The sequence below is a fragment of the Pelobates fuscus genome, chromosome 11, assembly GCF_036172605.1.
Source record: "Pelobates fuscus isolate aPelFus1 chromosome 11, aPelFus1.pri, whole genome shotgun sequence".
In the NCBI taxonomy this organism is placed as follows: Eukaryota; Metazoa; Chordata; class Amphibia; order Anura; family Pelobatidae; genus Pelobates; species Pelobates fuscus.
Window position 1 is genome coordinate 93,034,953 of NC_086327.1, and position 25,268 is coordinate 93,060,220.

Here is a 25,268-nt window from a genome sequence, read left to right on the forward strand (position 1 = left end):
GGTCTCCCCCATCGGCTGGCGGCAGGGATGAGCATGGGTGGAGCCTGACTCAGTGCAGAGGGACATCAGCGCTGTATTCAGGAAAATGACAGAAGGGGTTTTAACCCATTCAGCGCCGCAGGAGGGAGGCAAGAGGTAGGGGGGCACTGTAGGAACCTATAGTGCCAGGAAAATGGCTTTGCTTTCCTGGCACTATAGAATCCCTTTGAATTATCCATTAGAGCGATATTATTCACTGATCAGCACTTGAGGTCCCCCTTGCACTATACACAGATTTGGTAAACGGCTTGTATGGTTCTATAACGGACATGTAAACCTGACATTCCCTGATGGACAGCGGAGTCAGTATGAGACCTTCCCACTTTGTATATAGTTCTTTACCCAATATACTTTGATATGTGTTTTAAAAACAGTAGGCAGACGATAATTAGCCTGCCTACTCGAAAACTGAATACGCAGGTCTCAAAAAGAGAACCCCTACAATAAGGCACAGTAACCGTAATCACACAACAAGACTGGCAGGGGCAGAGGACAGACTCATGGGTATATTCAGTAAATAACCTACCACCCATAGCTATCCAGCAGCATTACAGAAGGGACGCCAGCCTTCGCCATATAGACACAGTCAATCACCACATCTACCATGCACAACCCTAAAGACTCTCCGCACAATATACTCTACCTACTACATAAGATATATTGGAGTTATAAAGTGTTAACCCCTTAAGGACCAAACTTCTGGAATAAAAGGGAATCATGACATGTCACACATGTCATGTGTCCTTAAGGGGTTAAAGGGGTGGACGAATGCGATTCCCAGAAAAGAAAGAAAGAAAGAAAAGAAAAGATGGGAAAAGACCTCTCCAATGTACGTGCATGTGTAAACTTGTCTGAATTGAAAAGTTGCATGTGTTACTGGCACTGCCATGTTGTTACTATCTCTTGAAAGGAAGTGTTGATGAGTATGTGTTCTTATATTCGTGCCCTATTGAACCAAAAGTGGTTTTAACCTGTGTATCAATAAAAATTGTCAAATTGAAAAAAAAAAAGTTTTGATGTCATTATTGTCATGTCTATAAAAGAACAGTAGACCAAGGACCATGTTCTACTCTTCGATTGTTCCCCTGACCTTCTAGCCAAAGAAGATTACTCTCCATTGAAGATCTTTCTAGACACAGGAGATTACTCTCCACTGAAGATCTCTCTCGTTCTGTAACATCAGTTAATCTGTACTACATGTTACATTTTTACGTATGGATTGCGGTTAGCTTTGTGACTAGAATAAATGTATATTTTATTAAAAAGAACGTCCGATTGCGTATTCATATTTTTAGGTGATATACAAGTATATTATGGTGAGCCATTAACAGAAAGAAGATATATACATTAAAAAGACTTATTTGAAACACCCTTAACATACATCTTTATTACAACACCTTATATATTAACTGGCTGTGCCAAGCACACATATCTTCAGTATTTTAGCCTAAATGTTGTTTTTTTTTGGAATTTTTAGAATACTACAATGAGCTGTTTTGTGAGTAAACCCTAAAATGTAAAGTGCAATCCCTTTTCAAAGATGCATTTGCTTAAAATGTAAGAAATTATTCTCTATGAAGCATCCTATTGCTCTTAAAGACAATACCTAAAACACATTATACATTTCTATACACCAGGTTAGTAACCCTCTGACTGTATGTGCCTGGATAACATCAGTGGTGCTTTATTAGCCACCCATATATTCAGTAATGTCACACTGTTCTTATGATGTCACTGACCAAGCCTATAAATACCCAGCACAGCTCAGGTTTTAGCCAGTCCATACTTAAAGGAACATACAATAAAGAGGTGATTTCATCTCCCGTTTCCAGCGCTGCTTAGTCCAGTTGCTGCTTGCACCGTCAATGCTTCAACTCTTTGACTAAGATCATCAAACTTGATGATGTCAGCCAACCCAGTGGTTTCCCAAAATGCAGCTCTGCGTCAATCAGCATCCCCTTATAGAGATGTATTGACTCAATACATTTCTATGGGGAAAGTTCCATGCCTTTCTGCAGAACATGGAGGCACTGAACTTCATAGGGACTGCAGTCAGTTGTTCTGGTGACTATAGTGTCCCCCAAACATTTACAGTGCAAAAACACATCCATGCAGAAGTCAGAGTGATTGAGGTCTAAACCAGGCTTCCTCAAACTCCGGCCCTCTAGAGGTTGCTGAACTACAACTCCCATGATTCTATGAATGAAATAGATAGGCTGAGAATCATGGGAGTTGTAGTTCAGCAACCTCTAGAGGGCTGGAGTTTGGGGAAGCCTGGTCTAAACTGTTAAGCATTCAACAAACATGGAATTTTAGGGCAGTGATACAGGAATGTTTACAGTCGACAAAGTAAAAACTAACAAGTTGAGAACATTTTTCCAATATAACTATTTTGGCCCAAAATGATAAATTTCACAGTCAATTAAACCCATGTTCTTTCTGGTATGTACACCCTGTAAATGCAAAAATATGCATTTGGATGTTCTAAAAGCTACATTTACCTTGATGCTGTTTTACCAGACCTTTTCAATAGTTTTTCCCTGACATTAAAAGTTGGGAAAAAACAGTGTGATCTTCAGTGAGCATTTCTTCTGACAACTGATCACTTAAAATGGCAGCACTCATAGAGGGATCATATTAAGGTCACAATAGAAAAAGAAAGGCAATGTATACATACATGCTTAAAACACATTGCATATTAGTGATTGTTTTCTTTGATAAAAAAAAAAAAACATATTAGCTAGGTATATTATACTTACATGCTTACATTGCTGTGCCCTGCACCCACACAGCCTCCGCTCACACTGCCAGCTCGGCGCAAGTTTAGCAGCAGCAGTGGTTCCAGACAGCGAGCAAATTCCGATCCATAGTCCGTATTAATCTAAAAGATAAAACAGATGTGAAGCGCAATTCTGCCATTTTCACATTTATCCTGATATAAACTCTTTAATGCTGTTTAAGCAACAATAATTACATGCATTAACTGGACGGTTAACTTTCTTACATAGTAACTGCAGCATAGTTTATATTCAGGAAAGCATAGGTACACCTGGGTTAGACTCAAATGTAAATGTCTGGCAAATTTAGTGCTCTGCAATTTGCAGGAGTCTGCACGGTGTTTATCCTGTCTCTATAAAATAAGCACATCAGTTTAACTGTGCTTATTATTTATTTAGTTATCTTACATATTACATATAGGTCAGTGAACATGTTTTACTATTTGCAAACAAACATAAAACAGTTCTTTGAATAATACATCAATATTCATGGATAGGAGCATTCTGTGCTCCATATGGGGCAGAACTAATGGTGGTGAAGTAACAGCAACTGCACCAGAGCCCCCAAGCCTGAGGGGCCCATTGAAGAGCCCTAACAATAAGGGCCATCCAATGGGCCCAGGGCCGGTGCAAGGATTGTTGCCGCCCTAGGCAAAAAAAAAATTGCCGCCCCCCCCATATGTCCTGCCCACCATGTGACATCACAATGCCCCGCCCATATGCTCTGCCATATGGGCCAACGCCAGTCTTCACAAAGGGTCTTTTATCTGAAAAGACAGTGTGTTTACATTAAAAAGCCTACAAGCACAGGCTATAGACACCAGAACCACTACATTATGCTGTAGTGCTTCTGTTGACTATAGTATCCATTTAATGTGAGGTAAATTAGAGATTAGTGCCACTAATAATATATTGGATTGCCTACTTACCACCAGATGAGGACAAGAGGCTGATGATGGGCTCAGTCTGGCTCCACAGGTCTGGTGTAGAAGAGGCTCTCTGGAGACTGTTTTTAACAGTGCTCCCAACAATTAACGAACAGGAAGCAGCTCCATTTTCTAGGCCCCCTTACACAGCTCAAGGTCTGGGCCTACAATGCCCACCCATAAATCCACCTACATGGCCCATCCATGTTTTATGTGTGCAATTTGTGTAAGGGATGTAGTGTGTTTATAGGGTATGTAGTGTGTGTTTGCGTGTAAGGAATGCATTGTATGTTTCTGTGTGTGTGTGTGTGTGTGTGTAAGGAGTGCAAGGTTTGTTTCTGTGTATGTAATTGAATGCAGTGTGTGCAGGGGCGGACTGACCGGTCGGGCACTTCGGACATGGTCCGAGGGCCTGGCCGGGAGGGGGGCCCGCCCTCAGGGGGCCCGGCCGCCCCTTTAAATGCTGCAGCCGCCTGAGCGCTCTCTTAAGAGCGCTCAGGCGGCTGCAGCTTCTCCCCTCCCCTCCCCGTAGTGTGGCCGAGAGGCTCTGCGTCCGCGGTGCCAGCCGGAGTGATATGAAGGTGCACACACACTGAGTGTGCACCTTCCTGTCAGTCCGGCCGGGTACAGGAAACAGAAACTCCTGTTCCGCGCGGAACAGGAGTTTCTGTTTCCTGTACCCGGCCGGACTGACAGGAAGGTGCACACTCAGTGTGTGTGCACCTTCCTATCAATCCGGCCGGCACCGCGGACGCAGAGCAGCTCGGCCACGCTACGGGGAGGGGGTAAAAAGAGAGAGGGAGGAAGGGGGGGAGTTAAAAGAGAGGGGGGGGTTAAGAGAGAGAGGGAGGGAGGGGTTAAAAGATAGAGGGGGTGGTTAAAAGAGAGAGGGAGGGGGGGTTAAAAGGGAGGGGGGGTTAAAAGAGATGGGTTAAAAGAGAGAGGGAGGGGGTTAAAAGAGAGAGGAGGGGGGTTTAAAAGAGGGAGGGGGGTTAAAAGAGAGAGGGAGGGGGGGTTAAAAGAGGGAGGGGGGTTAAAAGAGAGAGGGGGGTTGTTAAAAGAGAGAGGGAGGGGAGGTTAAAAGAGAGAGGGGGGTTAAAAGAGAGAGGGGGGTTAAAAGAGAGAGGGAGGGGGGTAAAAAGAGAGAGGGGAGTAGGGGGGTAAAAAGAGAGAGGGGGGTAAAAAGAGGGAGGGGGGTAAGAAGAGAGGGGGTAAGAAGAGAGAGGGAGGGGGGTAAGAAGAGAGAGGGAGGGGGGTAAGAGGAGGGAGGGGGTAAGAAGGGAGGGGGTAAGAAGAGAGAGAGGGGGTAAGAAGGGAGGGGGGAGTAAGAAGGGGGTAAGAAGAGGGGGAGGGGAGAGTAAGAAGAGGGGGGAGGGGGGTAAGAAGAGGGGAGAGTAAGAAGAGAGGGGGGGAGTAAAGGGGGTAAGAAGAGTGGAGGGGGGAGTAAAAAGAGGAAGGGGGAGTAAGAAGAGGGGGGAGGGGGGTAAGAAGAGCGGGGAGGGGGTAAGAAGAGGGGGGAGTAAGAAGAGGTGGGAGTAAGAAGAGGGGGAGGGGTAGTAAGAAGAGGGGGAGAGTAAGGAGAGGGGGAGTAAGAAGGGGGGTAAGAAGAGAGTGGGAGTAAGAAGGGGGTAAGAAGAGGGGGAGGGGGGTAAGAAGAGGGGGAGGGGGGAGTAAGAGGAGGGCAATTGCCCCCTCCCCTGTCCGCAGGCACCGTGCGGGCAGCCGGCAGGGGAGGGAGGAAGAGAGGACCCAGGAGCTCAGCCTGCAGCTCCTATGGGTCCTTCTTGCGCGAGCACAGATCGTTGCCGTGGTTACCACGGCAACGTTACGGCTCTTGCGAGAGTAAACTCTAGCCCTGGAGCTACGGGCTAGAGATCACTCTCAACACTGTGACCACCAGGTATTCCTGGTGGTCGCAGTGGTGAGAGTGAACTTTAGCCCCATAAACACACTGCCCCCACACACCATACACATTCACACACTGCCCCCCATACACACACACTGCCCCCACACACACCATACACATTTACACACATTGCCTCACACACACACACATACACTGCCCACCCATACACACACAGCCCCCCATACTAACATTGCCACACACATACACAGCCCCCTCGTACACACATTGCCCCACACACCCTACACATTCACACACTACACCCCCTCACACACACTGAACCTTTCACACACACTGCACCCCTTACACATTGCACCACTGCTCTATACCCTACTACAGCCTCATATCCCAGCAGACCCCAGGTAAGTTGTCAAACTGTTCTTAAACGGTTTGACTACTTACTCTGGGAGGGGGGCCCGGCCCTCCTGGCACCATAACGACTACACAGAGTAGTAGTGGTTATTGTGCATGGATTATTTTTTAAATAATCTACGAGTGCCCCAGTAGCCAGCAAGCCAGCCAACCCACAGGCCAGCCAGCCCACAGGCTGGCCAGTAGACAGCCAGCCAGCCTACAGGCCACCATTTAGGCTTAAAGCCAGCAAACCCACAGCCTGCCAACCGCAGCCAGCAAGCCACAGCCTGCCAGCCAGCAAGCCACAGCCAGCAAGCCACAGCCTGCCAGCCGCAGCCAGCAAGCCCACAGCCTGCCAGCCGCAGCCAGCAAGCCCACAGCCTGCCGGCAGTAGCCAGCAAGCCCACAGCCTGCCAGCAAGCCCACAGCCTGCCAGCCGCAGCCAGTAAGCCCACAGCCTTCCAGCAAGCCCACAGCCTGCCAGCCGCAGCCAGCAAGCCCACAGCCTGCCGGCAGTAGCCAGCAAGCCCACAGCCTGCCAGCCGCAGCCAGTAAGCCCACAGCCTTCCAGCAAGCCCACAGACTGCCAGTCAGCAACAGTAATTAAGGTAAGAGGAGCCAACTTGGCCTAGGTATCAGCTATGTTGTGTTGCTATATTGTGAATAGGAACCAGAGTGTTGGAGAGACCCCCCTCCAGGCCCCATTAGACTCCATTGTAGTCTCTAATGGGACCTGGAGGAAATTCTTTCTAACACACTCTCTAAAGGACACTGAGATAGCCTCTGCTAGAATGCTCCCCCCCTCCATGGCCCATTAGCCCTCAATTGTAGTCTCTACTGGGGCCTGGAGGCGACTGTTTCCAGCAGGGACACTGAGATGGCCTCTGTTAGAAAGACCCCCTTCCAAGCCTATTAGACTCCATTGTAGTCTCTAATAGGGCCTGGAGGGGATTCTTTCTAACACACTCTCTCTAACTCTCTAAAGGACACTGAGATAGGCTCTGCTAGAAAGACCCCCCTCCATGGCCCATTGTAGTCTCTACTGGGGCCTTGAAGGGATTATTGCACTTTTGTTCCTTGTGTCTAAAAATTGTGTAGGGTGTGGCTGGAGGCGGTGCATGGAGGCGGGACATGGGTGGCGCTTGCTGCGGAGTATGGGTGGGGCCTGTAAGGGGCCCTTGATTTATTTTGCCCGGGGGCCCTGAGGGTTCTCAGTCCGCCCCTGAGTGTGTGTCTGTAAGGGGTGCATTAATTATGTAAGAGAACGTAAGGGATGCATTGTGTGTTTCGGGTGTGTCTGTGTGTGAGTAGGAATGCATTGTATGTTTCTGTGTGTGTGTGTGGGGGGGGTGCATTGTGTATGTGTGTAGTGTGAAAGAGAGGGTTTGTGGGGTAGGATAGGGACTGAGAGGGGAACAGCTCTTTATTTAAAAAAAAAAAAAATTCATAGTGCTCTCCCCTCTGGTCAATTATTGATTTCCCCTTCCTTTCTGTGCCTCCGTGTTCTCCCCTTCTGTCACTTAGTGCTCTCCCTTGGCCCCCTGTCCCTCTGCAGTCCCCCCTTGGTGGTCTTCTCACTCCCCCCTCCCCCCTTAGTGGTCCTCCCTCTCCCAAACCCCTTAGTGGTCCTCCCTCTCCCAAACCCCTTAGTAGACCTTCCCCTACTCCCCCCACCCCCTTAGTGGTAATCTCCCCCCCCTTAGTGGTCCTTACCCTCCTCCCCTCTCCTTAGTAGTCCTCCCTCCTTACCCCCCTTTGGTGGTCCTTCCCCCCCCTTAGTGGTCCTCCCTCTCCCAAACCCCTAGTGGACCTCCCCTCCTCCTCCCTCAGTGGTCCTTACCTCCCCACCCCCGTTCCCCCTGTGTTCCTTCACCCCCCTCCCCCAGTCGTCCTGACTCACCCCTCCCCTATTGGTCCTTACCCTCCCCTCCCCTAGTGGTCCTTACGCCCCCCTCCACTCCCCCAGTGGTCCTTACCCTCCCCTCCCCTAGTGGTCCTTGCTCCCCCCTCCCCTCCCCTCCCCTACTGGTCCTTATCCTCCCCTCCCCTAGTGATTCTTACCCTCCCCTAGTGGTCCTTACCCCCCCTCGTGGTCCTTACCCCCCCCCCCCGGTCCTTATCCCCCCTAGTGGTCCTTATACCCCCCTTTCCCTCCTAGTGGTCCTTATCCCCCCCTCCCTCCCTCCCCTAGTGGTCCTTACCCTCCCCTCCTGCCCATGTAGCGTGGCCGGGCGGCGCGGAACGCGGGACAGGAACCTCTGTTTCCTGTACCCGGCCGCCGGCGGACTGAAGAGAAGCGCTTACTGAGTGAGCACTTCCTGTCATTCCGCCGGCGGCCGGGTACAGGAAACAGAGGTTCCTGTCCCGCGCCGCCCGGCCACGCTACATGGAGAGACCGGCAGGAGGGAGCGCTTTGCGCTTCCCTCCTGCCGGTCACTCAAACCCGGCCGCCCTCCATGCAGCAGTGCTGCGCCGCCTGAGGCTTGTAAAAGCGCTCAGGCGGTGCAGCATGAGGAGCCACACCGGGCACAGGGATCCAGCGCCCCCTGCTAAGTTGCGCCCTAGGCGGCTGCCTTGGTTGCCTTACAGGTAGCGCCGGCCCTGAATGGGCCTATCTAATGAGGAGCCCCGCGCTCCATTGGCCCACGTCCCTTTATCACGTCCCTGGACCACCTGTCAATTTGTCAGTTTCCCCTGCAAGGCCGTGCTTCCTTCACTTTCTCCCAGTATAGAGTACAGTGCAGAAGAGAGGTAGCACAGAGAGGAAACAGCGTTAGCCCACTCCCATCAATCCCAGTCACCTCCAAATGCAAATGTAGCAGCATAATATATGCATGTTGTGTCTTATTTATTTGTGTATATGTGTATCTGTGTATAATTTATCTAGATCTGTGTATTTGTGTGCGTGTGTGTGTGTGTCAGTGTATTTGTATATGTGAATACACTGCAGCATTCAAACATCAACACTGCATACATATACACACTTGGATTCAAACACAACTTCATACAAAATCATGCCTAGATTCAAGCACACTGACACTGCTCACAAATACAACCATGCAATAATGAGCAAATGGTCAGTACCCGGCAGGCAAAGCATCATGGAAGTTTTACAACAGTTGAGAGTCTACCTTTTAGTCAACAAAGCTCTATAGAGGAGCCCAAAAACCTCTCTTTGTTAGTTCTGCCAATAGCCTCCATCATCCTTCCTAGTAATAGGATATTACTATAGTTCTACGAAGTGAAATATGGACATTATTGGTTACTGTCACTTTAACTACATGGAATTTCCATTACAACACATGTGCACATTTTCATGGGTAATTTAAATGGAGTCGTACTTTGCTGCTCTGGGATGGTCTCAAACGGTGAGGAAGTTTGACAATTTGTTGGAGACGTTCCATCAGTTGCTAACAGAAAAAAAAAGAAAAATATTTTCTCAGAACAAAGCTATCAAACAGGTATTCTGATTCTCTGTGAAAGTCAAATAAAACATATTGTAGTATTCAATATAACAGCATATTGACAGTCTTGGTTATTTGGTCTAAGAGGGTTACTCTAAGCACCAAAACAACATTAGCTTAATGTAGCAGTTTGGTCATACAGATCACGTTGCTGCAGTCTAACCACTAAATTCTCTGCCATTCTGGTAAAAGTTTTTTGCAGCCTTAGCCATATCTTCCCTGGCGTGTGGCTCACATCCTCCATGGAATAAAAGTTTAAATTAAAAAAAATGTGCAATAAGGGAAGCTAAAAACAATGGAACTCTTTGTCAGGAAGTGTGTAGGGAGGTTGTGTGAGCCCAGGAGTCCAGGGGAACAAAATTATTTAAATCCCAAATAGAAAGAACTGATCTTCAGACTATAACTATTTCATCAAGTACTAGTTGTTTTGGTACTTGTGTCCCTTTAACTTTTGCAACTTGGTTTTCAGTTTGCCACAACTAACTCTAGAGTTACCCTTAGGGTATAATATCTCTGTAATTCCTTTTTTTTAATGCTGCGTAACAGAGCATGTTATATTATATGGTATGTTAGAATATATTTAGTTTTTATGTAGCTAAACCTTTATTGTTTTATAATGCTCATTGTCACGGCTACTGGATATTAGATGGCATCTTCCCAAAAACAGAGCCATAACCACTGTTTTTGTACTATAAACTTTCCGATTTATTTTGATATTATTAGTCAGTTGACAACCAGAGAGACACAGCACAGCAACTGAACAACACACCAGAAAAATCAAACAGTTAAAAGCAGAAAAAAAGAGACACCGACAGTTAGGACAGTTAGAGCCCTGGCACATGCTCATGTCCTGCTCACCCAGCACATCTGCTAAAGAACAAGTCCCTCTCTTTCTCTATAACTATGCTTAACATAATATTAAAATAATAACAGTAAGGGTTCAATATAACAATACAACCATAACAAAAGGTGAACTCTGAGTTGTCACAATCATTCATTATATTTTTGAGTAAGGTAGAAGGGACAGTTACAGTTTAAGTAGCGAACAACAGATCTACTGTAAAAACTACCAAATCGTCTGTCATTCAGATTTAGATATTTTCCAGCAATTGATTGTGTTTGTTATTTTTATCCAATTAATTAAATAATGCCATTAAGATAAATGTGTAATTTGCTTAAGATCTAAAAGCAGAGTTTTGATAACGTGGCACTAGAGGTGAGAAATGAATTTGTCTTAAAGCAGCCCTGTCAATTCTGAGTGATTTGTAAAGATTCAATCTCTAGGAACAAACTCACATAGACTGCAAAGTAATTTTATTTTAACTCAAGAGATAGAAGATAAAAGTAGTTACTAATTTGTCTTACGAACTTATTGATTTTGGATGGAAAAGTGGGGAAAGACAGAGAACTTCTATCTGCCACATCTTTTCATTTGCCAGCAGTTGTCACTCACGACAGCCGATGGAAGCAGGCACATTTTCACTTGATGATCTTCCAAAAACCCTAGTTTTGTATTTTTGTGCAGATTAAGCTGCCAGGAGATGAAGTGAGAACTGAAACAGAAGGGGAGGGAAAGCTGTAGGTAATTATATCTCTCTTCCTCTGGGCACCGTCATGGAAGTAGTCATGTCACCTGTGGGAGTCTTTGAAAAAGATGCAAAGATTTCGCAAGTGACAGTGCAGCTTCAATTACTGTAAAATAATCTCAGCAAAAGCTCTAAGAATATTACCAATGGGATGCAATGAGCTGCAAATACTTATCTTTACATTGGATATTTAACGAATCAGGCAGTGGCTTCAAAATGTATTTAATCTATTAAACTTCCAAGTATAAAGCACTTTCATGAAAGATCATTTACTTACATATCCTAAGTCAAGGAACTCCGCTTTGTTAGCAGAGCTCAAAAATGCTGAGCAAGTAACAAGGTGAACCTGAAAAAAAAGAAAGAACACATACAGGCTGAATAGTAATTGTATACACGATTATAACATTTAAGAAATCATATGATATTGTTAGTTCCTTGCCTGCAAAGTGGGTAAAAGTGATGCCAAATGAGAAAGCTGCTCCTTGAAGGCCATCTCTTTCTCTTCATGTTGACTAAAACAGACAAAATGATAAAATAAATATAATGTCATTTAAAACACCCATATCGAGAGTGTTTTAACTAGGAATTATTTGAAAAATATTTTTAGGTTGTTGGTTAATAGAAAATTAAGTTTAGATGGAAGGCCTACTTTAATCATTGATCCTTGCACTCCATTTTTTTTTCTTAGAACAAATCAGGCACATTTTCTAGACATGCTATAACAAAAAAGTGTTATTAACAGTGAAGGCTTGTCCATAGGGGTACTTGTTAGCGCCCCACCACTTTTCTATGTGTGGAAAAAAATTATTTGCCATAGTTTGGAAACAGTAAGATTCTTTCTCTGAAGGGAAATGTGATAAGCCAAAAAATATGCGGAACAAATAGTGTCTCATAAATTCTGTAATAGGTTTCAGTTCCGCAGGGCCCCTCCCACCTCATTGGTAGCGGTTTGAAGAAGCTTACTTGAGAGTATCTAGTCATGTCAAAACTAGGGGCTGGTTTGACATCTGCCCAGTTTCAAAAGGTTTTGCACATGCCTAGACTCCTCAAAGAAGGAATTTCATGAATCTCCATTGAATTGCCATTCAGGCAGTAGAGCCTGTTGCGTCATGGGTGGAGGCATGCTATTGGCCTCTCTATTCAGGGCCATCATTGGTTGATAGCGCCAGGGGACAGGGTTAAAGTTCCCACAAGAGAGAGTCAAGAAGCCATCTTGGAAGTAACACAGAGAGGGCATATTAGCAGCCTTTGCCAAATGTAAGGGTATTATTATTATTATCATATTATATTATATTTTTCTCTTTACCATTATCCCTAGTGACGGCCTGAAGTCTAACTAAGCAAGGGCATTTTCTCAAATAGAAAAAGAATATGCGTGTCCACGGGACTAAGTCTCCGTGGGCACAGAGAAGGTCCCTTGTAGTCTAAGTTATAATATAGTTAAACATGTGTTAAAATCTATTTTATTAAATTATCTTAAAAGGATATAACATACACTCATTAAAAAGTGCCCAAAAACAGATATGAGCTCTATGAAATAAACCAAAAAGGGGTTGGAAGAGACTCAGAAATGGATGAAATGCAGTATAAATGCTAACGTTGAGGGGATTTAAACAAGTACACCAACACATATTTATATCCAATAATGGTTTACAATATGGTAGAAAGTGGGGTATTTACATATTAGTTGGATTGATGTGGACACCTTTAATAAAACATGCCGCTAAAGCTGGATAGAAATAGTGATATATTATATACATATGTACACAGAAGTTACCTCTTATATGGTTATGTTACCGGGCTGAAAAGCAAAGGAGCCCTTTGTATAAATACCACTAGGTAGTATACCAAACGTATCACCTGTTCGCTGTATGATTCAAACCAGACAATATTTGCTGGTAGTTGCAAGGATCAAAAAATAGGGGTTAACATGGAAAACTGTACTGAAAGATCTTAGTAACATTATCTAAATAGTGTCTTGATACACTGTATCCACTGAAAAATTCTAATTAATGTCAGTTGCTAAAAATGCATGGAGATCTGGGTCTGTTTTAAAGCTATTTAAACAAGATAGGTCTTATAAACTGTAACACTTTGAGAAAGCCTGTTGTAGGTGAAACGCATTAGTGTTTTATAATTTTTATGTTATACTTGGTTTTATATATTTTTTTTTTTATAAATTCTTTATTTGTTGCAAGGCAAGGCACCAAAAAGCATAACAGTAGTGAAATACAATACAAATGTACATCAATATAAGGGCATGTCGTAATGATATGATACTTAAATAAGCAAGTAGTCGAAGGATCGGTCAACTGCAGGAAAGTCCATCATACATCTTGTTACAATAGTGAGTGCCTTTAATTCCGTGGTGTCTTGCCGAGATTTTTTTTTTTTTTGTTTCATATATATTCTTTATTGTACATTTGACAGAGTTCACATGGACATGAATGTTGCACAAAAGATACTGTGTGGGCTTATGCTAGAGCCAAAGTGTAACCAGTTCAAAAAGAAGAAACATTGTAATACAGAGAGGCATATATTAGTAGAGTAAGTAGTTATCTGGTGTTGCAGCGTCATGTTTTCGGAAGGGGTTCTGTCCAGACAAATTTCTAAACATTTTGAGCGAACAATAAACAACAGGAAGTATGAACAAGCTTATATGTACAGTCATGTTTCCTTGTTGCGGTACAAGGAACAGTAAATAAAACGTAAAGGGTGTTAGGGGATGGAGCCCAGTTCGAGAATGGGGCGTATTTCGGGGGTTCCCTACTTTGGAGTCTCCGGTGGGGTCGTCGGTGGGGGGGGGGGGATAGGCGTCCCTGACCTGTAGGTTGTGTAGTTTGTTGGCGTTGACTCAAAATGTGGGTCTACATTTAAGAACGGCCAGGTCGTATGATTGTACAAAAGTAGGGGAGCGAGTTGACTAGTCTTACTGTCTAGTGTTTAATTTTTAAATAACCATAGGTATTTCCCCTAAATGGCAGTGGTAGGTTCCATGAGCCACAGGTCCCATATTTTATCACAGTGGGTTATGGTGTCGTGAATGAGTGCTGATAGACTGTCCATGGATCTGGCTTCGTTCATTTTTTTTTTTATGTCGGTGAGTGATGGGGTTGTTGGTGCACCCCAGTGGGAGGCTATGGCTCTCCTAGTGGCTAAGGCTAGTTTGGCCAGTAGTTTGTTATGAGCTCGTGGCGTGCCCTCTAGTGGTTTGGATAGTAGCCACAGCCACGGGTCCCTTGGGATGGTGTCGTGTAGGACTCTTGAGGCCAGGGCCACTATGTCAGTCCAGATTTGTGCTATGTATGGGCATTCCCACCACATGTGATAGTACGTTCCTTGTTGGCCGCACCCCTTCCAGCATCTATCTAATGTGGAGAGTCCCATTTGTTTGTGTTTTAGCGGTGTGTGGTACCAGCGCATCATGGTTTTGTATGCTTGCTCTTTATGTGTTACACATATTGTTACTGTCGCTGTGGCTTCCCATATAGCGTTCCAGTCTGTAGGATCTGCGGGTGGTCCCAGATCCCTTTCCCATGCTTTGACATACCCTGGTGGTCGGGTCCCTGTTGTTTTGAGCAGTTGTGTGTATGTTGTGGAGATCTGGCTTTTTTGTATGGGGGCATGGATACACGCCTGTTCGAAGGCTGTAAGGGGTGTAAGTCCGGCTTGTTTATATGAGGGGGTGTCTAGGAGGTTTTTGATTTGCAGGTAGCGGAAGAAGTCGTGTGTGGTGAGTGGTCTGGTTTGAGGTAAGTCTGCGAATGCAATGATTTTTTGGTTCCGAAAGAATTGGTATGTTCTGACAAGGTCGTTGTCTTCGTAGTGAGCTTAGTCTTTTGGGGTCATGCCCGGTATGAAGTGTTCGTTTCTCAGGATTGGTGTCAAGGGCGAGGGGTTCGTCGTGAGTGCATGTTTTACAGAGAGTTTGTTCCAGAGTGTAATGGAGGTGTCAAGTGCTGGTGTGGTGGGTGGGGGTCGTGGTCTTGCTTGTTTTGGGACCCATATATAGAGGGAGGGGAAATCTTGGCCAAACAGGTTATGTTCAAGGTCTACCCATCTTTTCATCCCTTTGGGGGCGTGCAGTGCCTTGATCTGCGCAAGTTGTGCTGCATGGAAATAATGGAGAAAGTGGGGTAGGCCAAGTCCTCCGGATCGCGTCGGGAGGTAGAGAATGTCTCTTCGTATCCTGGCTCGCTTATTGGCCCAGATGAAGCGATCTATTTGCGTTTGTAATAGTTTAAAGTCTTTTATGACTACTTGAACTGGTAGCGTCTGGTATAAGTATAAAAACCTCGGTAGGAGATTCATTTTTATACATGCTACTCTTCCTAGCCATGAGATAGAGTGGGATTCCCATGACTTCAGGTCGGCCGTCGCTTTTAGCAGTAGGGGGGAATAATTGAGTCGGTATGTCTGGGAGACATCTATTGGTAAGTCGACACCTAGATAGTGTATGTGCGTGGTGTTGTAGCGGAATGGGTATGTTATTTTTAGAGTGTCTAGTTCTTCCTGGGGTATTTGTACTGGGAGTGCTTCCGTTTTGTCTAGGTTAAGGCGATAGCCTGAGACCTGTGCGTATTCATGTATGGTGTGTAGTAGGGGTGGGAGTGAGTTTGTCGGGTCTGTGATGGAGAGGAGTAGGTCGTCTGCATAGCCTGCCACTTTATAGTCTTCGTCTCCGATGTGTACTCCCTTTATTGTTGGGTCTAGGCGTAGGGCCTGGAGTAGGGGTTCTAATGAAAGGGCGAACAGGAGTGGGGAGAGGGGGCAGCCCTGTCTCGTCCCGTTGAAGATGCGAAAAGAGGGGGGTTGAGCATTTGGGATGAGGAGGTTTGCTACCGGTGCGGAATATAAAGTGTTGAGCGCATTCAAGATTGGGTCTGGGAACCGGAATTTGTGTAGGGTGGCGAAAAGGAAAGGCCATAGTAGTCGGTCAAATGCCTTTTCGGCATCTAGGGATAGGAATAGGGTGGGGATTCGTCTGTGTGAGGTCGTCCATAGGAGGTCAAAGGTCCGTCTTGTGTTGTCGTACGCCTGTCTAAAGGGTATGAAGCCCACTTGGTCAGGGTGTATAAGTTTATGTATGTGGGGGTTTATCCTGTCTGCAAGTAGCTTGGTCAGTAGTTTTAAGTCAACGTTAAGTAAGGAGATCGGTCTGTAGTGGCCTGGGTCTAGGTGGGTTTTATTTGGTTTGGGAAGGAGGCACACGTTTGCTCTTAGGATGTCGGGAGGTATGGGGTTTCCCTGTAGTATTGCGTTAAAGAGGTTGCAAAGGTGGGGGAGGAGGATGGCAGGGAAGGTTTTGTAATATAGTCCCGTGAAGCCATCTGGGCCCGGGCTTTTGTTGGGTTTAGTGTTTTTGATAGCCTTGGCGATTTCTTCGACGGTGACTGGTTGGCCGATTTTGGATATTGCTTCCGTTTTTAAGGCTGGTAAGGGTATCTTCTGTAGGTATTCGGTTATGGTTTGTTTAGTTAGTTCGGGATGGAGTCGGGTGTTGGGGCTGTGGTCGTATAATGTGGAAAAGTATTTTTGGAAGACCTCCCCAATTTTAGATGGCGTGTGGTGTTTGGTGCCGTCCGGTGATAGTATTGTGTCTATTTGTTTTCGGTCCACCCTGTTTCTCAGTTTCCTGGCTAGTAGGGTGTCGGCCTTATTAGATTTTTCATAGTAGGTTTGTCTCGTCCATTGCATGGCTTTGTGTGTGTCTCTGGTCATGAAGTTCTTAATTTCGGTGCGGCAGTCAGTTATTTTTGTGAGGATGTCTTGCGTGGGGTTTTGTTTGTGGCTTGTTTCTAGGGTCCTAAGGTTTGTTAGGGCTGTTGCTAACTCTGCTAGTTGAGTTTTTTTCAAGTGCGATGCTAGGCTTATGATTTTCCCCCTGGTTTTATATTTTTTATCTCCAAATAAAGTTGATTATTTTATACTACTTGAAGATTCCAGGCCTATCTTTGAAGCTTTTTATCCAGATGACTCACACGGCGATATCCTTGGTGGGGATTATCCCACCTAAGCCCATTGGGATTGAGCAATACCTTTATTTGCTCTCCGTTTGTAAGTATATATTGTTTTATTTTCTTTTATCCCATTCAATACATACAGAGAGCACTATATTTTGTTTTTAGTTTTCTCCTGTATACTGAGGAAATCTTACTGTCAGACTGCAGTATAACAACTAAGAGCACTAGGAGCAACACCTGCTAACAAGCATAAGGAGCCACCGCCATATCCACAGACGGGGATTGTTCCATCCACACACAAAGCTGGAGCTGAACATAAGCTCCAGAAAACTGTAAGTGCAATCTCTTTCTTTCATATCTAACCAAAATTGATAACATACTACACTATATTACGTCCTCTCTGCTTATTTCACATACTACCTTGGATCTGAGAACAACACTACAGGCGCTGCCTCCCTGCACCTTTCTTTGCATATTGTATAGGTAAGTTTGTACTGTGCCTCTGTGTATTATATCATTATCTTTTCAGGTCTGCTTGTGGTATGGTCATCTATGTATTGTATTCAGTTCTATGTATTTTATAGATATATATGTTGTGCCCAGCTGGTTTTAGTGTATAAGCATTGTTATATTATGCTCAGCTCTCTGTAATGTATAGGGAGGAGTCTGGCACCCCAACCATTTCAAAGTTCACCAGCCGGCATGGTTATTAGTGGATCCACATACACTGATAGCAACAATAAATCTTACCACTGCACAGCTTTCAGCAGGATCTTCTTGCGCTCTTCTAGCTTTTCCTGAAGACATAAGCATTATTAAAATAAAAATCAATCTTTACTATATAATTCTTAATGCATGGTATCCAAATTAATTAATTAGGTTTAGGACCACCATCCTCCTAGCATTCTATCCTTAATAAAAATTTGTGAGTAACTAGTTGATTTTGCAAATACCATAAAAGGCAAGTTTGTCTCAGGGCCTAGAGAAATGAAATTAGACAACTGTCCTGGATTATTCCAAAGGTTGTGGCTGTTTGCACCCACTTATAAAACTTGGCAGCGAACTGAGCAGCAGCCACCTTGAAATACTATGCTTTGGTGTAAGGTCATTGGAAGGGGATGGTTAATCCCCTCAAGGAGAATGCTCATTGGTCACACTTACAATTTATTTTTTCCGGAGTGCCCATTGCAAAAAACAACTGAAGTGCAATAACACGTGAGCCTTTCATTCCATAACGAAAATATAACCGAGTTAACACAAATTTTACAGGAAATAATATCAGCGGAAAGTATGATTGCATGGCAATAGGAATATTGTGACTGTTCATAATAGATAAAGTTAGCACTTTAACCCCATAAGGACCAAACTTCTGGAATAAAAGGGAATCAAGACATGTCACACATGTTATGTGTCCTTAAGAGGTTAAAGTTAAGTACAGTGCCCTCCACTAATATTTGTAATATAAGCAAAGAATGCAGTGAACGTTGGTCTCTGTTGTTTAACCATTGATCTTCTGTTCAAAAAAATACTCTGCTCTCATGGATATCAAACAATTGCAAACACAACACAGGTCTACCCAAAAAAATAAAAATAAATTGAATATAAGAGTGGCACAGTTATTGATACCCTTTTAGTCCATACTTTGTGGTACCTCTCATTGCCAAGATAACAGCTTTGAGTTTTCTCCTATAATGCTTGATGGAGTTGGAGAAATTATGGCAAGGGATTTGAAACCATTCCTCTACACCAAATCTTGCCAGATCCTACAAATTTAAAGAGGAAAGTTCACCAGCATCGACCTTGAAATTCGTAGGATCTGGAAAGATTTGGTGTAAAGGAACGGTCTCAAATCAGTCAGGGGACTGGTCAGGACTTTGACTCCCCTCTGATGAGCCAGATTTGCGTCAGGGGTTCTGACAAGCACACTTCATAGCCACTGTATCACGAGTGAGCTCATGCTCGGCTTATAATGGCGTTTACAGAAATTCACTAATACCTGTCCCCATATATTGGTGGGGAAAAAAACAGCTATCATTACAATCTCCAGCTTTCTTTCATTATATTGATTCTAGGGGTGGGAGGCATTCCTTATACATCCATTTAGGAGTAACAGGCATTTTGGGTAATGGAGTGTCCTCGAAGGCACATAATTAGTATTGAGTTAGTATTTACTTTACCTCTCCCTGCTTTCACCCCTATTGATCCAGACATGTATTGGCTACATTGTTTGAAAGCAACTATTAGCTAATACAATGTTGCTTTTTTGTTCCCACTACATTGCTGGACTGTTTTAGTGGCCCTATCTCTAGCAAGCCTGTATTACAAGCATTTTCTGATATCTTAGCATTCTTATTGCAGCACTGCACATTATGAAATACTACTTTTTTTTCTTTCTAAAAGGGAGGGAGACTTCCCCTTATCCCTTAGTTTGGAGTTTAGATTTAGATTTTTTTCTATTCTCCTTATACTCTTGGTCTGAGACAGATGGTTTTTTATTATTCTGAACTCACAAAGCTCCACCCTGTACTACCTTACTCTGTATTCATTATCCCTATATTTGGGTAGAACTACCAGATTTTCATATACAGACATTATAGCTACACTCAGGAGAATTGTTTTGTAAACATGTACATTATTATTTCTGTTTGAATTTTGTTTTCCTTTTTGTTGTGGTGACTTATTTCATCTCTTAATCGCTATATTAAAAGTTATTTTTAGAAATACCTAGCCTAATTGGTTGATATTTGCCACTCCACCAGCGATACAATTATTATTTCTCATTCTCTTTAGTGAATAACCCTGCTAATCTGCAGTAGCTTGGTTCTGAGTGCAGTTGAATATACCATTTAATTAAAGTGGCAGTGTACAATGATATAATCTCATAGGAAGCTTCAGCTACTGTAAAGGAGGGGGCTTAAAAAAGCCCACATTTATTAGTATGGAAGTGAACAAACGTCTGCCTAATTTCCTCTCTCTATCCATTGGTTTTTATGGCAGCTTCTTTAGAATTCTTACGCACACAATTCATTCTGATGACTAAAGTGAATAATTTACTTCTACGGTGAGTATATACACAGGATAAAGTTCCAGCTAAATTAAAAGTCAACAGCTGTTAAAATAGGCAGAGGGCATCAGGGTATGATATCACATTCTGGTGCATCGAGTCCAGAATCGTATGAAGTTGCAAAGTTTGGGTGTCAGTCTAGCTTTGGTGTATGAAATTGAGATACTGCCTCCACTCTTGTATAAGCTCTGGACCTCAGTTACAGATAAGGCATTGCCCGTAGATACCGTATTATTACTAGGGATGTGCATGAGGAAAAAAAATTTTCTGCTTCGGCAATTCGGACCAATGGTATTTGGTTCAGCTCGGCACCTCCGAACTACCGAACTTCGGCAATTCGAAACTTCGGCAATTCTGGCATTCATAAGCATCCGAATGTCCAAATTGCATGAAACTAATTGCACATATCAAGTACGTGGTTGTAGTGGCAGTCCTAGGCAACCTTAACCCTAACTCCAACCCCTAACCCTAACCACTTACGCATCTGTAGGGCTCCCAGTGCCCAGACTGCCACCACAACCTCTTACACACCTATAGGGCTCCCAGTGCCAGGAATTAGCTTATTGGTCAAGATTCCTGTCATCATTTACGTAATTTTCCTCCCTTTCTCTTCGGCAATTCCAAACTTCGGCAATTCAGTTCAGTTCGGCACTTCCGAAGTACTGAACTTCGTCATTTCGGAACTTTGGAAATTCGGCAGCATCAGAATGTGCGAATTTCACGAAATTAGCCCGAATATACATTCGAAACGAATTGCACATGTCTAATTGTTACATCAAAATCAAGAAAACAAACTGTACTTTTTTTTTTAGGTAAATAAAGGACACACTGGAAAGGCCAGCATTCTTTTACATAGCACCTTAACCTATGATCCAATAGTAAGGAGGACCAAGTGAGTGTACATTTAACATGTGAACAATTATCAGGAGGGCACACATCTTAGTAGCACCATCTTTCATTACATCATCCAAACAATCAAACAAAACCTCTACCCAAGTAATGAAGCTTTTTTTTTCCAGGGAGGTTGAAATTGTGTTTCAAAATAGTCATTTAATCAAGCATATGCTAATAAACAAAAATAATAATATAAAACGAATCATAAGCTGGTAGGACTGTGCTGACACCTAGTGGATAACCGTTACATGCAGAATCAAATCAGTTGGAAATTTCTATTGGGGAATACAGGTACTTTTCCAGGAAAATTACAGATTAAGATATTGTGGCTGGTACTACACAAACTGATAACAGGATAGAAGAGGTTTCTGCATCAGTAGTCAGAGTAAACCCTAAACATGTTGCACTTAATGGGCATAAAGCTGATATCCACATCCTTGGAATCTGCACTTCCAGATTTAGTACTACCATGTGTTAACCACTAGTGAACTGGGCTTTCCACAAACTATAGGACTATTTTATTCAGTGGCATCACTCAGTGGCCACTAGTACAAACATCTAGAATCTCATATAATACCCCATGTATTCCTAGCTATAGAGAGCTGCACACTAATGGAATTTCCATTTTTGAGCAGGCATAATACATAGTCATATATGAAAATGAGATTCTGGTAATTAACTCAGTAATCTACTTTAGTATTAAACATATAAAAAAATAAAACACACATGTACAACAACAGTTTCTGCAGCTTTAGAAATAACTAGCTATAGAAAAGACATTTTATTTCGTATTGTAATACAACAATTGGAAGGCTCCTCGCTATCGAAGAACAGAGTTGTACATTTGGTGGCATAGATTTGACCTTATAATGACAATCAATAAAATGAGAGAAGAGATTACCGGCTAACAGTATCCATTGTTGTATCCCAGAACGATAGAAGAAAATACAACTGCAAAACTCAGAATGTTTAAAACCTAACTTTCATTCCACAGAAAATTTTTGAAAAAAAGATAAACAGACACCTTTGCATAGAGCACAAATAAATGTGCAAAAATGTATGGATAGATGAAAGATTATCCCAAACTATCTGCTTAACCTGTTTAATGCTGTATAGCAGTTAATCTTAGGCTCAAGAGACTGACAACCTACCAGAAGGTTTAAACACCAGTGGCAGAAGTCACTTAATTAAGGAAGAAAGCTATTAACCCATTCAGGACTTAATCTGATGTACAGTAACCCAAAACCATCAATAGGTGCATAAATTAACAGTAATAGTTGAAAAAAGGAAAATTATAACTAAACAATTCATAGTCTCAATAGATATCAAGTATTCATTAACAACAAAAAAAACACACAAAAAAACCCAAAAAACAGATATATACAAAATATATCAAATAACAAACAAAAACATGTTGGGAAAACGTCCTCATTAAAGAAATGGTAATGACGGAGATTCGTTTTAAACATTTTGAATTTTGTAGCAGCATTTCCTGCTATTGATCTTGGATTCAACCATGGATACTGGTAGCCGGTAATATCTCTCTAGGTGACCATCGTTGGTTGGTGGGACTAACCTTCCCTGAATGTCGGGCTCCTGTAACTCCAGTTGGTGAGCACTTTATACATTTGAATATATTAGCTTTGGTCCATTAAGGTATTAGACTTTGTGTACTAAATGTATTTGGCCTTAACCCCTTAAGGACACATGACATGTGTGACATGTCATGACTCCCTTTTATTTCAGAAGTTTGGTCCTTAAGGGGTTAACCTGCAATTGTGTGATAAGGTAAAGCACTTCCAAGTCAGCTTTCATTTTTGGAGTTTTACAGCTTCTCAATTGGGAGTGTACCTTTGTAACTATATGCCATGCAAAGCACACGTCATTGAACTGTAAAGGGAAACAGTATACTGTACCTGCATACTGCTGAAAAGGCTGTTGATTGCGGTCTCCTCTAAATCTGCACTATTTCTCACCTCTTCAATCATTGCTTTGAGAAGCAAAATTGCCTCCCTTGTTGACGTCTGTAGTTCTTTAACTGCCTATAACAAACACATATACGGAAAGAACCTGTCACTGTATGTTGTCTTTGTTAATTCAATTGTGAATAAAATCCTTGGTTTTGTTGTTCTTTTTTGTATATTTAGCAATTAATCAGTTTGTATATTTACTAGCATTTGAACTAAAGAAAAAGATTTACTGAAATTATACAAAGTTGTACCTTACCCACATTTTCAACTCCAGAAAATTCAAAGTATTCTATCTCTGTAAGAATGTATATATGTAGATGCCTGGGTGCAAAGTCTAGTGTTTGTAAAAATAAATCCACACTCTTGAGTCTTAGAATAAGTCTACAATTTAACAAGAATAATATAGAGACACTTACAGTTAAAGAGTGAAATTATTTTTTATAGAGAGAGAGAGTGAGAAATAGCAAAAGAGAATAGATTGTAGCCGCATTAGTCCAGTGATGCAGATATAAAATAACAGATGAAATTTGTATCTTGTAATACCTTTTTTATTGGACTTACAGAATTTTGGAATGACAAGCTTTCGGGAGAACCTCCCTTTCTCTAGTCTAAAGCACTTCTGAAATGCTTGTCAGAAATGCTTTAGACTTGAGAAAGGGAGGTTCTCCTGAAAGCTTGTCATTCCAAAATTCTGTTAGTCCAATAAAAAAGGTATTACAAGATACACATTTAATCTATTATTTTACATATACATATATACATACATACATTCATACATATATACATACATACATACATATATACATACATACATATTTCTCACTGTTGCAATACTCTCACCATTGTGATTGGATGCACAATCTTTTTTTCAAAATTGCCCTGGGTTTGTGCGCCTCTTTAATAATGTAAGTCCAGTATGTTTGAGCATTTTAAATGAGCTTTTAACCTACCATGACAGCTTGATCCAACTTCTCACATCCCTGCATGTAGGCAGTTTCAATATCAATGCAGTGAGCACGGCTCTCTCTATAAAATATGCAAAAAACATGAGCTAGTCACAAGTTTATTGTAATTTTCTTCAAGTACATCAAAGAGAAGTGCAGATTGCTTTTTTTAAGCTTTAAGTGGCTGAAAAATGTGCAGAGATGCTTTGGGCAGAAAGCACCAAGTGCTTATCAGACAAAGACACTTTTTTTTTTTTTTTTTTATTCTTTCTTTTTGTTGTGCAAGACAGTACAATGCGCAGTTACACGCCACAACAGCGTACATACATATTTGAACATAGATTAAACAGTGGCCTGGTAGATTTTGCACAATTTTTGTTTTGTTTTTAAATGTAATATGCTATGCAGACATGTCTAAACGACATCTATTTGTTTGTAAACGATCTGGCTTGAGACATCCTGATATCGTTGACATGTAGAGTTTGAGCATAAGAATAAAAATTAAAAATTAAACAAAAAGAGAAAAAAAAAAGAAACCAACATGGTATAAACATTTGCAACAGCCTGTGATGCTGTGTTATGATGACCATCTTGTTTGAATAATCAGGCGTAAACTATAGCATGAACAAGCTATTTGTTAAACTAGCATATGTTTGTCTCTTCCATTGCTTTTTTTTTTTCTGCATTATGCAGAATTGGTGTTCTAGTTGTCTTGTGGTGTTTGTCAGTCTTCAGTAGTGTGTAGGGTGTGCGTTTCTGTTTGACCGTATGGTCCGTTATGTTGCAAAATTGTGTGAGTTTCCGTTGGTTGCTTTCGATGGTAGTGTCGTCCTGGTTGCGTTAGTGATGTGTTTGTGGTGTCTGTCGCGGCTTGGTCTGTTGGTTTGGGGGTGGTTAGTGTGTCCTCTGTCTTCTTGGATTCTACAGGGTTTTCAGTGGGTATATTTATTTTCACGTTTATTATGGGAAGTTTGTGTGTGGGGGGTAAGGTGTCACGATGGTGAGGGGAGGGGGGGTGGAAAAGAGTCTTGGAGCGGCCGCTCGCCCCGGCCCGAGTTCTATATCCCTACTAGGTGTCTCATAATCCAGGGGTCCCAGATTTTGTGGAAGTGTTTTGTCGTGTCGTGTAGTATTGCTGAGAGTTTGTCCATTTCCATGGTTTCTTCGGATTTTGGGATCATCTTTGTTAGTGTAGGCGTGTTTTGGTTGCCCCATTGCTCCGCTATGGTGCGTCTGGTGGCGAGAGCTATTTTCACCACTAGCTTGTTTTGTGCTCTCAGTAGTTGAGGTAGGGGTTTTGAGAGTAGCCATGTCCAGGGGTCCATGGGTATGGTCTTGTGCAATATTCTGGAGATGAGGTTGGCAACCGCCGTCCAGAGGTGAG

General features: G+C 42.8%; 1 protein-coding gene across 1 annotated transcript in view; it reads right to left on the reverse strand.

The window, feature by feature from the left end:
• RNF207 (ring finger protein 207) overlaps positions 1–25,268 on the reverse strand; it is a 78,852-nt gene that overhangs the window by 26,125 nt on the left and 27,459 nt on the right. The window contains exons 6-12 of the mRNA XM_063437201.1: positions 23,891–23,966; positions 22,887–23,012; positions 17,763–17,809; positions 11,489–11,561; positions 11,327–11,395; positions 9,341–9,409; positions 2,799–2,920 (exon numbers count right to left, since the gene is read on the reverse strand). Coding sequence (XP_063293271.1) covers positions 2,799–2,920; positions 9,341–9,409; positions 11,327–11,395; positions 11,489–11,561; positions 17,763–17,809; positions 22,887–23,012; positions 23,891–23,966 — 582 coding nt within the window. The remainder of the gene's footprint in view (positions 1–2,798; positions 2,921–9,340; positions 9,410–11,326; positions 11,396–11,488; positions 11,562–17,762; positions 17,810–22,886; positions 23,013–23,890; positions 23,967–25,268) is intronic.